Source organism: Uloborus diversus, chromosome 1 (assembly GCF_026930045.1).
Source record: "Uloborus diversus isolate 005 chromosome 1, Udiv.v.3.1, whole genome shotgun sequence".
NCBI lineage: Eukaryota > Metazoa > Arthropoda > Arachnida > Araneae > Uloboridae > Uloborus > Uloborus diversus.
This window is the reverse complement of record NC_072731.1, coordinates 121,791,405-121,806,907: the sequence shown is the minus strand read 5'-3', so window position 1 is coordinate 121,806,907 and position 15,503 is coordinate 121,791,405. Positions and strand designations below refer to the sequence as shown.

The following is a 15,503-nucleotide window of genomic DNA, read 5'->3' as shown; positions in this document are numbered from 1 at the left end:
CGAAAGTTTATAATATAAATATTACAGAAACATACATTTTAGTCTGTGTCCGACTCTCCTCCTACCACGGACTGAAATACTTCTGTTTTTAGGCTTTTGAAATCTTTTTATAGTTGAGTGCAGCCCCGAAGGTACGTAGCTATTTCGCAAGAGGGCGCTCTCTCCCTCTCCGGAAGCAGGGGATCAAGATAAGCCTCATCTCAAGAGCGGTGTGACTCCGGGCCAGACGAGCGATAACGGCTGCGATTTAAAACCCGTGTACATGGACATAAAGTTGTCGTTATGGCATTGGGGGAGGATCACTTGCGGGAGGAGATATACCGGTGCCCACCTTACCCCAGCAAGGGTCAAGCAAAGCGTGGGAACGAGACATCTCAACACCATCCCCTCGTCTCTTAGGTAACACGATTTTCCGATTGACCCGCATTTCGCGCATCTTTCCATTTAACCTGTTTTGCTTATCCACAACACTTTGGAGTTCGAAGTTGCTTAATACTCTCCGGCTTGTGTTGTGTTTTAATTGGTTGCAATTTTTACGCAATGAGACTCTGAATTCGCACTTCTACCAATCTGTAACACAGAACTTGGATACTTTCAATCACTTATACCTCTTTTTTTTCATTATTTCATAAAATATTGTTGCATTACCTTTGTCAACAAACTTCAAAGAAGATAGAAGTTTCTCATTTAATCCGGCTTTTGTTTCATACTTTGCTGTAGTTCTTTGGAAAAAATAAGCACCTTACGTGGTTGCACAGTGCAGTAGCTTTTGAGACGAAAGAAAAACTCTCTTTCTCTCTCTCTCTCTTGCGGACTTAGACTCTTAATTAGTTTAAGAAAAATAATCAAGTTTAGCAGTTGCTTATTTCTCTTATCTCTTAGGAGAAATAAGCAACAATTTTTTGGGACAGTAGGCCCGACATACCTGCCGGGACCCTTGAATTGTGCAATTGGAGAATGTGCTGTAGAGTTACAATCGCACATCTTTTTGTCATTGTATATGCTATACCAAGGGAAGTATAAGCAAGTGATAGACAAACTTTATTTTACTCAGTACACGTACATTTTTCACGGGCCACAACCCAAATGTTCATGAAAATTAATTTGGGTTACAGATTTTTTCTCTTTTTTCTATATAATGTAGTTTAATTCATTGAACAAATTCATCCTTTTTTTGTTCTTATAAATACCGATCAGTAACTTTTGGGGGACCACGGAGCTAGGACTTACAGCAGACTTATAGTATGCAGCCAAAATTAATCTTTGGTCTCTCTGGTTTTACATCACAAAATTTTTAAGCTTAGGGAAAACAAATATGCATTTCGTTTTGTCCTGTATTGGGCTATAATGCCATGTAAAGCACGAAAGTCGTATCTGCACTTTACACCGAAACTGTATTATTGTCACGCGGTGGTTCATTACAATGTTTTATAGTCATGAACGACAGAGATTTTTTTTTTTTTTTAATCCTGAGAAAATGGAATTTGAATCATAGAGGCTTGGAAGCATAAAACATCAAAAAGCAATTTCCCATTTTGCGCTCAGCTGCAGATGAGACTTCTCTGCTTAACACGGCGGCAGTAAAATAGTGCTTAAGATGAAATCGGAAGTATTGACTTGTATCAGGGTGTAATGCTTCTCAGGAATAAGTTTCTGAGAAAAAAAAAATGTGTGAGAGTCCTATGTATAATTTCAAAAACGTATTATAATATGTAAACAGTCTAAATCCCGCTGATTACGAGGACATTCACATTAAATTGATAAGAAGTGTGGGAGCTAATCTCTCATAAGCATCCATGAAAATTTAGCCCTGGTGCTTCTAAGAGCGGTAAAGCAAATTTTTTATGGTTTGCAACAAGCTGTAACATTGTTGAAAAAAAAATGGTTGTATGATTTCATTAATAATTGAGCGTATACTCAATACGATTTCTTCACGTAGAAAGCAAGAAGATATGGAAATCAAAGGAGCTAAAAGTAAAATAATTATGCAACTAAAGTATCGCGTCAGTAATTTACATAACTGGACGAGCAGTAAAACACCGAACGACAAATTTATATCGCCGCAATAAAAGCTTAATTAAGAACCGATTCATAGTTAGAAGAACGTAGCTATTCATCACAACTCTCACAAGTAAAAGGTACTCATCACGGCGATATCCTTGAAAGCAGAACTGATTAGCCGAGTCTAGTATTATGAAAAATTCCTGAACCCAAATGGATAATTTGCTATGTCTGATGACACGCACTTTCCAATAGCTAATAAATTAGCCTCTCTCCGCGCTAAATGGTTTTTCGCCTTGACTTGCGAATTGATTCCATGTTGGCAACCTCGGAATTTTATGTCCACCATCAAATGGCAGCACAATCCTCCCCATTATTCGAGTAGCCTCGATGAAATTTTATGACGGGGAAAACGGTAATTGCTTGGGAATCCACCTCACAGCGACTGAATCAATGGCCAGTTGGCTCTTTCATGGAAAAAACAATGGGATCAAGAAGGTCAGGCGTGAAACGCTTTTTGCTGCAAGTGATTTGATGCTTTTGGGTGAGTATCTGGTTCGTCATGTAATTTTTATGCTTTGGGTATCAAATATTTTTATGGCCAGAAAGATTTGTCGTGTAATCGCAAAGCCTTTATTGCTCGCGATGCGCATAATTTAAATTTTGGTTTTCTCATAAACTTCATAGATATTGAACGCAAAAAAGTTTCTGGAAAAGGAGTATTTGAAGTAAAATTGGTGTCTTTCATAGGCGTGACGAACTGGCTGCAACTGCCTTCTCACTTTTAAAAGTAAAGGGGCTCTGCCTCTGACCGTTTCAAAGTTTAAAATTAATGATCGATTGAAAAATAATAAATTTGACCGATTGACGTGTTTAAAGAAAGAAGAAATAACTCCATGTTTTATATTTTTCTCATCGTATTTCTTTGTAAAAATTAAAACAGAGCTTTGAATTGGAAGGAGGGAGTTCATTGCAGCCCCAATTTTTGAGGCCATGCCCTAAATTTTTAGAGAATGTAATCAATAATGACGTTAAATTCAACTGTTCAGTTCACAAAAGAAGACAGCTTTAGAGGGCTCCGCCCGTCTAATCTCTCTGCCGCACCTCCTTCGACCCCCCCCCCTTTTTTTGAGAGCACCAGCCGTCTTTGGTCTAAGTTGTCAACTGATTGTAAGATCCAAAAATTTGTAGAATTGTCACAAAACCTTTCGAACTCTCAATAATGCTAAATGTAATCTTTTTTTTTTTTTCTAATAAGTTGCACGAATATTGAGTGAAAAAAAAAAAGTTTTTTGGAAAAGCTGAAATGTCGAGCAAATTTTCTTATCCTTCGCTTGTTGACGGAAGGAAAAAAAAAAAGGGGGGGGGGGGTCTATCTTTTAGAACTTTTGAGATTGAATGCATTCGTTAAGTTTCTCGTGATCTGTTTTTCATGTCACTAAATTTTTTCACTTTCTGTAAAATCTTTTGAAATGCACAACTTGTATTATATGCATTAAATGTTCATACATATTGCGTGGAATTACTATAAAACGAGTACTTGTTGAGTATGCTAATGATGAATAAATGTTTCAATTATGATAGAATGTAGAAGAGGTAAAACACTTTTAATATTTCTGGAATTTGATGCTATCCGTTCGTCATGCGTATTTTCTGTCCAGGTCATCAAATGAATAAAAATATGTGTTGTATGGTTTCAAAGCTTTCATCTCACAGCATACGTGTAATTTTATCATTTTCAGAAGATTACTTACGGCTAAAAAAAGCAATTATATTTATATGTTGAAGAACAAATGATAAATTGATGTTAATTATGAATGTGGGCGGTTGAAGGACATGGAGAAGTTCTGCAATTAAAATTTTCGATCGGAAGAAATCTTCTGTTCCATTGAAGCTATTCTTTGACTTTAAAAAATAGTTTCTATGAATAAATTTAAGTCATCTTAACTGTTTTTTAGCGTGGGGTCTAGTAGGCATGAGTTCGGGAGGGCAGCTACTTGAACTCATGCCTATCCAATAAACTTTTCTGTCTTTTCTTCTAATATTCATCATGGTGAAATTTCGTGTCGCACCTGCAAAATCACTTCTTAACTATGGAGACAGCCCCCGAACCGAAGCAGCCCCGAGCTCTAGAGGCCGAGTGACGAGTAATAATACCCTAATCACAGGGTACGCTCGGAGTTGCTGAACACAAGGTGTCCCTCAAGTGACCCTTTGTCACTTAAAACAAACCACTCCGCAGACCACCTGTGCGCACTTTTTCCCTAACCTGTCGGCTGCGTTTTCCCCCACACCTTTCTCTCGGGTTTGGGCAAATAGCCCAGGATACATCCGCAAATGATTGATTAGGACAATGCCTTGATTAGGCGTCTGCATACGCTATGGTGATGCTTTCGTGAATGATAATTTTCGCGTCGTCGTTTCAAAGAAATGGGAAGAGATAGATGTCGGAGTTCGATGTGGAATTATCAAAAAAGGGAAAGAAAAAAATCATTTTAAAAAATCGTTTTCTTGCAAACATTTGTAAGATACAGTGCAGAATCATAACCACGGGTTGTTCCTGAGAACCACGGACAAGGGGAAAATAAATTTGTGGGAGAAAAAAATAAGAAATGCATTTCTATACATAAAAATAAGATTCGCTGTTGATTATTAATTTTACACACTTTGTTAATTATATTGAGAAAAAATTAACCCTAAAAATTGAACACTTTTGGGGAAAAAACTTTCCTTTATACGTATTTAGATGTTTTTATGTCCAACAAAATTGAACTGTCCACAAGTAAATCATACTTTCCATACAAAAACGTTTACTAATCACTTCTCTGTATAAATTTACCTATCGGACTTCCCACTGTCCCAGAAAATGGTGAGTATGTTTTGTAAAAATGAGCATTCAACCATGAAAATTAGAGACGAAATTATTACGATTTTTGCTTGTTTCTGCCGAAACTTTTAGCTTAATACGCATACTTGTGTTATGCGCGAATTTTTTCCGGCATTTATTAGCAAACCAAACTTTATCAAGAAAATGTTCGTTTAAGCCGCGTTTTCGTGTTTCGAGAGGTCGTATGAAGAGGCGGTATTTATATACAGTCGCACTCGTTTATATCGAAACAGTATAACAGCTTTACATACATACATACATACATATATATATATATATATATATATATATATATATATATATATATATATATATATATATATAATCCTTAAGTGAAAAAACGATCAAAAATTAAGAAGCAATTTTTTTTTATAAGGAGTACGAAATGAGAAATAATGTTTATTTTAAGCAAAACTCTAGGTTCCCATCCCTCCCAGAATCCCATCCCTTCCAACTCTTTCCTACAGGGTATACATTAAAATTCTTCCAGAGTTCAGTTTCTAGGTTCTTAAATCCTGCTCACATGTCCAGTACTATTACATTATTTCGCCGAATGAACTCCATGCCTCGGATGATAAATGAATGTACAGTAGAACCTCGGATATATGGGTCTCGCTGATCCTGGTCTCCGGAAAATCCGGATTTGTTACCTTAAAAAAAAAACGAAGAATCGTCACATCATGCATAATAATTTACAACGGAAAACACTAAAATTTCGCTTGTTATTTTGTTAAATGTACAGCTCCTTTTTTATATTGTACAATACAACATGGGGTACAAAGAGCATCAGTTCCAGACCACTACAGCTGAACTATTAACAAAAAAAAAAAAAAAAAAAATGCTTGCTTGACCGTGCTCCATTCAAACGGAACAAACAAGGTTTTGAAAAGAAGATCAATAAGACATTAAACCAATTCTATGTTCCGAAATGATTGATTAAAAAAAAAAGTTTTGTAAACAAAATGCTATATAGTATTTTTTTTTTTTTGTAAAGCAATGTTTTTTATTGTGTTAAACGGTAAATCTGCTTTTTAAAGGATTTGTTTTGCGTATTATCTATATTATCTGGATTATCCGGATTTTCGATTCTTCAGATCGCCTTTGTCTTAATTAGTCCAAATAAAAGAGGTCGTATAATATACTTTTGAAGCCAACTTTTTTGACTCTTCCTTCAAGCACATTTCTGAAAACCGACATATTTTCTCATATAGAACATCAAGTTTTCGATAAGGTGGGGAGAATGTAAAAACTTACACTTTAACTGGGATTTACCTGTCTTACTACAGGAAAATCCTAAGGCTGGAGTAAGAATTAAACAACGTTAGAAAAGCACAAATTCGCAGATTACTGCAGATTGCAGTAATCTGCGAATTTGGGCTTTTCTGATGTTGTTTAATTTTCACTCTACTGTTCAGCAAAAAGGTATTTATTTATCTTAATCCTAAGGCTTCTCGCTTAAAAATAGGGATATGGCGGAGATGAGATCAGGTGAAAGGTTACGAAATAAATTGAATATTATAACTACTAACGAAAACCAATATTAATGCGCAGTGATTATTTCACTTATACTAAGTAATTGCTTTTTTTTTTTTTTTTTTGCATATAATCATTTTCAAAAGAAAAACAGAAAACTGTGCTTGTACTACATTTGAATAGGAGTCATTTCCACGATTCCCGTATCTCTCGTGGTCGCGACTGATACTCCTCGACAGGTATGCAGGTGTACCATACACAACTAAATTGTATAGCATATACGAGAAGAGAAGCATGACAAACAATTGGTTAGATTAACGATGCAGTAAAATAATTATTCAGTTGCAATCTGTAAAAGCTGGAAAATGAACTATGAATAAAAATTGCATACATTAGTTTATGAACCATTAGAAACCATTATCTTCAGTGCCAAATAAAAATGCTAGATTTCAAAGACAGCTTCTCTTTAGTAAAACTGAAACACGAAGAAGCAATTACTATTGTTGGTGCTGCTTCATTTGCGCTGCTTTACGTCTTACTATATAGTAGGCGCAAAAGCAATAAATTTCAAGAATTCAGCTTTTTATATTAAGTCATAATATTCATTATTATCTAGCCTCCTCGAGACTAATTGTTTTCTTTTCATGTCTTCAATTGCAATTTTGTCTTCAATTTCCTTTTTCAGCAAATAAAATTGAAAATGTTCTAACTCTTACTAAAATTTGCTTTGAATTTCAGACAACACAATCTGCTCAAAATAGAAATCAAAAAAGAAAAATAATATTAATAAAAATAAATAAATAAATAAAATAAAAACGGCAGCAAAATGCAAGAATATAATTAAACATTTTCTTTTAAGTATTTAAGAAAGTATTTAATCACACATATTAGCATTCATAAATACTTTTTCTTTACTCCACTCCGGCACCATTTGAATTAAACGCACGAATGTAAATAAATATTTTCTAAAAGTTTTTCAAAAGTGTTTACACTCCTAATTGCTTTCTCAAATACTTTTATTCTCTTCACTTGGACTATTTGAATGCAAAACATAAACCTGCATCCGTATATAAATCTCTTCCTCATACGTCAACACAAAAGAGCGCCATGAGAGCAAATTTGCAGCCTCTTACTTGGGGGGAACGTTCCAGGGTTTGAAAGAATGTTGTCCATCAGCCGCAAAGGGGGGGGGGGGAGCAAGTGGACTGATGGCGGCATGTAATTAGTTTCTTCAGAACCTTGGCCTTTTTCTCGGGTTCAGGCTTTGAGAGGTGTGTTTCGAATAGGATGGACTTCAGCAAAACAGTTCTGGGCTGTAGTTATCGAGAGCTGTTGAGTTCTTCCTTGATGTGTTAAGGGTAAGCACGATGTTAAGCCGCTGAAGAAAAACGCCTAATTTATAAAACAGGGTTGTATAGTTATTGCAACTTGCTTTTCTCATTTTCTCAACGGGAAATTACGCAATGCTTTTAACTGTCAGTTTTCACATACTGTTTCTAGCCTTTGTTATAACTTCTGTTAAACTTTGTCTATTGCTGTCTGTCTTTCATACTTCTTTTCTCAACGTCTTCTTCCACCCTTTTTTTCTTTTATAAATGTTTTTAAAAACATATGTCTCATGCTTTATTTTCCCTTTCTTTTTCTTTCTTTCTTTTTTTTTTTAGATTCGTTCTAGAGCCTTTATTATCGTTCTACAATATTTTCTTAAAGCCATTGACGTCACTTTTCCCACTGCTACTCTAGTCATTCTCAAGGACGGATTCAGCTTCTGGTTTTGGAATGGTTTATTTCGGGATCGTAAGTCATTTTTGGGCAGATATTCTAAGGAGAATTTTTCAAAAAATAAGTCCTCAAAACGCAGCTTTAGGCTATCTTTGGTCAATTAAAGAGGGGGGGGGGGGTGCCATGTCCCCCCCCCCCAGTGACCCCTCTAGATCCACACATTGTTGTTCTCATAGATCATGGTATACTTTCCATCCGTTTTCTTAAAATCTTGTGTTCGAGATTGAGAAAATATTTCATAAAAGGGGAGGTAGGGCACGTTGGTCCGCTTTTTTACTTATCATTTTTTATCTCATCAAAAAGTTTTGTGAGTAGGTCAATTTTCTGCAATAAGTTTTACTAAACACTTCTCAACATCACATAACTTTTTGGAAATGTTGAATTCATAAACATTTTTTATAATAATTTTTTAAAGAAGCCTTGTAAAGTGGACCAACGTGTACCATGAGCGGGGTACGATGGTCCGCTTGGTGGGGCACGTTGGACCGCATAACTCAAACAACATTTGTTATAAATTTTAGAGATAAATACTACCAAACGTTGTAACTACCTTATTCTCTTTTGTGTGTAGAGGGAAAAATATAAAGTTTAATGATCAATATATCAAATTAAATTGATTTTTATTGATAAATCATCTTTAATTAAGAAGAGCAATAAGCATTCATTATTAGTACACAATTATTTTTTAAAAATCAAAAGAAAAAACAATTATTGAATATTCAGGAGACAAGTAATGCAGATTAAAGTTAACCAAAGAAGTATTAAATGATATCTGGGAGTATAAAAGTGCTACTTCGAGAGCTTGGGAAATACCACTTTTATTGGACTGAGTTTTTAAAAGGTAAGTCATGTGCTACTTTTATGCAAAGTTGCATCAATATTTGCTAGGGGGAAAAAGCTGTTTTTCTCTTCATTGCATTGCATGAAACAACTCCAAAAAGAAAAGAATCCTGTTATACTAATTAATACCGTATATTTCAAATTAAAAGTACAATAAAATTGACAGCTTTAAGTTAGCATATCTTTGTGTTCTAAAATCAAGTATAAAAAATGAAATTAGATAATCTGAAGTAAAAGTACACCTTTTTATTCCATTAATCAATTAGTTGTTTTATTTTTTCTATGTAGAATGCTTGTTTAGTAGAAAAAAAACTTTGTTTAATAAGGGAACATATTATAGCATGTATTGCATATTTTACTTTTAGGTCTTAGAAAACAATTGTCTGCAAAAGTTTAGAGGTATATTTTAAAATAAAAACAGTAAAAAAGTGCAAATATGAAATAAACTTTTCAGTAAGATAAATTTAGCATAATCTTTGTTAAATAATTATGTGCCCGAAGTTTTTATTATTATTATTATTTTGAAACGTATGACGTGAAATGAAATGAATGTATACTATACGAACACTTAGAATATTGTTATAATTATTGAGGTTTAAGAGAAAAAAAAAGTTTTTTAATTATGTGGGGTAGGTTGGTCCGTTCCAACGTGTCGCACAAAGCGTGAACCAACGTATCCACCTTCTTAGTCTGAAAAAGTGATGTCATAATTTTTTTTTTTTTTTTGACAAAAAATGGAAAAATTGCCAATTATTGTAAACTAATAGAAAGAACTTACTTTTAGAAAGGAGTTAAATTTTTTTCCCGCAATTTTGATGAAAACCATTAAAAAAAATAAAGTTATACTTTTCTGAAAATTACTCAGGACTACTGAAATAACACTTTCTGGAATAAAATTTGTTCACTATAACTGTACCATGTGACTTCATTATAGGATTTGTAGGACCATAGGTGCTATTTCTTGGTCATAAAATTAAAAAATATATATATATATCAATAGTGTTAAAATAATTGAGAAAGGTCCTACGTTTTTTTTTTACCCTATCTTCCCCTACTGCCTACTTATCTTTCTTATTTTATGGCATCCCTATAATCATTTAAAAATGCTTTTAATGCATTTAGAACTTTAGCTCTGTTTTTTTTTTAAAATGATGAAAACACCTTTCAGTGGAGTTTGTATAGTCTTAGTATAATTGGGGGGGGGGGGGGGAAGGGTAGAGAAATAAAAAAAAACAGAACATAAGATAAATCTTTTTCGTGGTATTGAAAAATAATTTTTTAGAGAAATTAGCCATTTAATATATTAATAATTTAATTATTAATATTATTATTATGTTGTTGTCTTTGTTGCGTTCTTATAAATACAGTCATCTCTCAATAATTGGAAGTCCCAAGAGACCGATTAAAACGTTTAAGTTATTTAAAGTTTGAGTTATGGGAAGTTCCAGTAACTTTTATCTCATCAAAAATAACCCTGTTGTAAAAATTTCCCCACCAAGAAAACCTTTAACTTTTCCGCACAAAAAAGAAAACCTGCATCCTAAACCCAAAAACAATCAGCCATAAAAAGTTATGATATCTAGTTTGCCCTCCAAGTATCTGCCAAACTATCATCCTCCCACTTCTCCTTTTTCATCACAGTTACTTTCATTAGAACCTCCTCCCACCTTCAACTCCTCAGAAATATAGAAAGATCTTTTAAATTGTTTATCTTGTTTGGCGGAAAGCTTTTTGCTCACCAAGCAGCCTATTCATTTTGAAAAGCTTCCCGCCAAACAAGATAGACAATTTAAAAGATCTATCCATATTTCTGAAGAGTTGAAGGTGGGAGGAGGTTCTAATGGAAGTAGCTGTGATGAAAAAGGAGAAGAGGGAGGATGATAGTTTGGCAGATACTTGGAGGGCAAACTAGATATCATATCTTTTTATGGACGAGGGTTTTTGGGTTTAGGATGCAGGTTTTCTTTTTTGTGCGGAAAAGTTAAAGGTTTTCTTGGTGGGGAAATTTTTACAACAGGGTTGTTTTTGATGAGATATCACATCTTTTTGCATTGATATTATTACTTTGTTTGTATTTTTAGAATTGAGAACATCAAGTCAAAAAATTTTCAATTGAAACAACGCTGTTTTTTGTTTTTAAGGAACAATAATGGCTAGCCTAATTTTACGTCAAGTTATTTTCTGACTATTAAGATTCTATGTTCATTTTGCGAGAATTGGACGGTTTAAATTTTATTACAATTCTTGTATCCTCTCTCTGTTGCAAAGAAAATTTCTTGGATAATAAAATACTATATTTTAAATTATATTGCTTTCGAGTATGTTACAACTTCGCAATAAATTCTATTACAGTTTCTTTATTTGACAGATTATTCAACATTTTCATGAAGGTTTCTTTAAATGTTTTACAGCTTGAGGGCTATTTTAATCTAGCTTTTCACTTTTTGTTTGATTACATTTTTTCTTAAAACGTGGATTATTTTACATGTTATGGGATAATTTTAATTTTTTGGTGATTTATATTTTTCTTGATAGAAGTCTTTGTCTTGTTTAATACCTAGTTTTGTTTAAAAGTTCATTTAAAAAACGAAATAACGCATGTTATCACCAAGCAAAAAAAGAAAAACTAAGCCATTAAATATTTTAAACTTGAATGTGTCAGAAGATCTATAACACTTTACTCGATGTCAAATCGCGGATATCCCAAATTTGCCATAGCGAATGCGCATATTGCGCGCGGACTAAGCTCATTAAAAGTCTTACTTAAATTAATTGCAAAAATTTTTTCAGCTAACAAATTACTGCAAAGCACGGATATCCACACACGTATTTCATATATTTTCAATTCATTATGTATTGTTGTGAAAAATCCATTAATTTAGAAAATAAGCAAACCAATATAAAAGTGCTATTTTTCGCTTTCAATTAAAAAGTTATATGCGCCATATTCATATGCGTACAGTTTCATATAATTTGTCACGTAAAATATTGTAATGGTTTAACCCCAGTTTCGCACCCACATTTAAAATTTCTTCCATCCATAAATATATCAAAACTGAAAAACAGGAAGAAAAGAAATTTTGTATCGGCGAAACTGGAGGGGGGGGGGACATCATTCTAATCTCATTCATTAATTTGTTTCTCTGCTTAAATATAAACAAGCAACATAGAATCTGAAAACAGAAAGCCCAATGAGCTAAGTGTGCGCGCACGCGCAGTCGCAAATTTGTGATATCCGCAATTGTCTGGTTGCAACTGTAGGGTATGTTTTAGTCTTGATTGAATTTCATTTCCTAAGACAACTTTGGAATAACTGTTATATCTGTTTTAATCTTGCAATTGCAGTCCGAGATAAACAAACCCTATGAGCTGAGAGTAAGTACATAAGAATTTAGGGAAAATTAGTGATTTTCAAACTTTAATTACTCCGGTCCATGATGTCCCTGGGGGTTGAATTTTTGTATATGTACTCAATGGCCCCCCCAAGAATATGTATACAAAAAATCATTACCGTAGCCCCCACGGGGGGCTGTGATAGAACCCCGGGAAGGTACAATTTGGGGGTAAAAACGAGGGGGAAGGGGAGGGGGGTCAAATGGTACAAAAGGCACCTCAGAAGGGCACAAGTAATCTGTGTGCGAAATTTCAGCTTGATTCCTTTTTTCGTCTGTTCTGTAGCCCTGTCAAAGAAAGCGAAAACTTTTTGGAACAGCGATTTTATAACTTTAATACCTCCTCCCCCTGATGGTCTAGGGGAATGTATTTTGGTTCACTGCGTCAGGGGCTCCTAGAAATTGACTGTACCAAAAATCAATTCCGGGGGTCTTCATGGGGCTGAGATACAGAGGGGTGAAAAACCCAAAAAACCCCAATTCGTTCTGTCGCGTAATCTTTGTTCTTGGTCGCTTTATTTTCTTTCGTCTTTGGCGGTGGATTTGCTTCTGTTGGCTGCTGACGTTTGGTTTCCTAGGCGGGGCGGACGCTCCCGCGTCCCGTGATCAACTTTAAAATTAATTACAAAATTTCAGTTCTAATTTGTCTTTTCTCGCCAACCGTAGCTTTAAAAAGTAAAAAGAATTTTTTCTCCATTAAACTGATATTTATTTCTTAAATCGATTTCCGTGAACAATGCAAAAATAGAAATTGTAACAAAATCTGATAATCTTAACATTAACTTTCCGACAAAATTTTCGTTCTAGATAATACTTGATTCTCATTTAGTAAGCACTAGTTGTTACTAGACACTTGAGGTGTGTGAGCAAAATTACTTATGAAAATACTGCGTTAAGACTTCCAGCCTTTCGTACACAACAACACAAGCAGTAAAGCAGGATTTGACTTGATACTTTCCATTATTGGCAGACTGTCACATTAGTTGACGCATTTTTCTGATACAGTAAAACCTGTGAAGTTGACCACCTGTCTAAGTTGACCGCTTTTTCCAGGCACGGAATTAGCCCTTATCATATAAATCAACCTTTGTAAGTTGACCACCTGTTTAAGTTGACCACTAAAGTAGTACACGGCAGGTGGTCAACTTATACAGGTTTCACTGTATCATAAAATTTACTCATAGGCTGTAACTATAATTTATGTGATGTCCTAAGCATGTTTTGTTTAAATTGTCTACAAGTGAAAAAGTTTAAAACTGTACTTTTGGTTACATGTTTGATAAAACAGTGCTATTTTTTTTTCTTACTATTCTAAAAGATTGTTTTTTTTCCCCCTTTTACAGAGGTGCCTTGAAAAACTCAATATGCTGTCCATTAGCGTAATGAATCAATGGCCAGGTTTGAGGTTACGCGTAACGGAAAGTTACGACGAAGAATTTCACCACTCAACGACGAGCTTACATTACGAAGGTAAGTGCAAAATGAGCACTGATTCTAAGCCAGATTAAAATTGAGACTTATTTTCTTGATTTTGATAGCCCGTTATTACCAAGGAAAATATTCGCACCGTTGAAAAACTGAATGTAAGTGACTAACATACGACATAACTATTTAAAGGTAAGCTATCTTTTAAAAAATTACACTGTAAAAATGTTTCGTTAAGCTTGAATATTTTACAATAGAGAAGGTGAATGAAATGACTGAAATATGATCCAATAATTGGGGTAGATTGTGGACAGTTCTGTAATTAGACTTTCGTTTCGGGGAGGATTTTACAAAGCACATATGTCGTGAAATCTATATGACCGATACAATTTGATTTCATTCTTATATTCCATTAATTTGTGTTACAATAGGTTATATAAATGACGGGAAGCTGATTTAAGTGTATTAACATGATGAGCAATTTTAAAAGATGACGTAGCTACTAGAAATAGTAAATGAAGGGGGGGGGGGGGGGGGCGGGATCTGATGTGTCATACAAATTCATCTTTGTGAAGTATTTGATGTCATCTTAACAACTCAAAATAATAGTACTCATATCCTCACATTCGAAGCGACGTTTTTAAAATTCTATAATTTTTAGACACTTATAAAATACGGAAAAGATATTTGATATTTTCTTTAGAGTCTTGCAATCACAATTTGAAGGGAAATGATGTTTTGTTTTAGAAACATTATTTTTAGATGATTTTTAGAAACAAGAAACCCCACGAGCAGGGTCCCCTATCACCCCTCTTGATAGCGAAAAACATAATTTGAATCCAAGATGTCGAAAATTTAATTTGTTTCTAGTAGGGGAAGACCGCCTATATTGGACCCCCCTTAGGACAAGGGGCTCGTGTCGCTAAATGTGAAGCAAAACAAAAATACAAAATAGGACATCTGAAGCCAAAATTATTTAGGAATAGCCATAGATACTTACATTGTTTGTAAATATGACAATATTTTTTTAAAAGATTACTTTTCACAAAGTTGCAAAAATCCACTTTAGGAATATATGCGCCTGTATTGAACCATGCACTTCCTAAAATTGGACCGTAACAGTAAATGATATAATAACTTGCATTTGAATCGGACAATCTTTTTTCAGGATTTGCAATAGAATTTCTATTGATTTGGGCTAACTTGGCGCAGTGTTGATGAACCCACCGATGGCATTTCATACTAAATCATGCTTTGCACTTCATCTTTATGGCAAATATTGTAATACCAGTTTTGTGCGGTTTTTTGCCCCTTCTTTTGCGGCTTTTTCTGTTCTGTGTCCTTTTTCTGTGGCGATGTCGTTAGAACGTTTCCCGAAGTAGGTTTCAAGTAGGTTCTCAGTTCACAAGTTTTAGTATTATTCTACTAGATACAAGTTCTCAAAATAAGATCGAACACGTTTTCAACACAAATCACATCGTAACTCCAGCTATGCAGATCAAATTGTGACGAAACTTCATCCTCAAAGATTTCACACACAAATCTTAGTCTTTCCACCGGTAGAGTGTAGCTCAGAACTCTACGCTAAATTTTAAGCCCCCGGTCCAATTTAAGCAGTGGTTCAATATAGGAGGTCTTCCCCTAGTTTTTTTTTTTTTTTTTTTCATTTTTTGTTAATTGCTATTTACCTGATTTTGAGCAGG

The 15,503-nt window shown here is 34.3% G+C and overlaps 1 protein-coding gene across 1 annotated transcript in view; it reads left to right on the top strand.

Moving 5' to 3' along the window:
- Positions 1 to 15,503, top strand: part of LOC129234613 (sonic hedgehog protein-like) — a 94,603-nt gene that overhangs the window by 72,538 nt on the left and 6,562 nt on the right. The window contains exon 2 of the mRNA XM_054868647.1: positions 13,719 to 13,845. Within this exon, the coding sequence (XP_054724622.1) occupies positions 13,719 to 13,845 (127 nt within the window). The remainder of the gene's footprint in view (positions 1 to 13,718; positions 13,846 to 15,503) is intronic.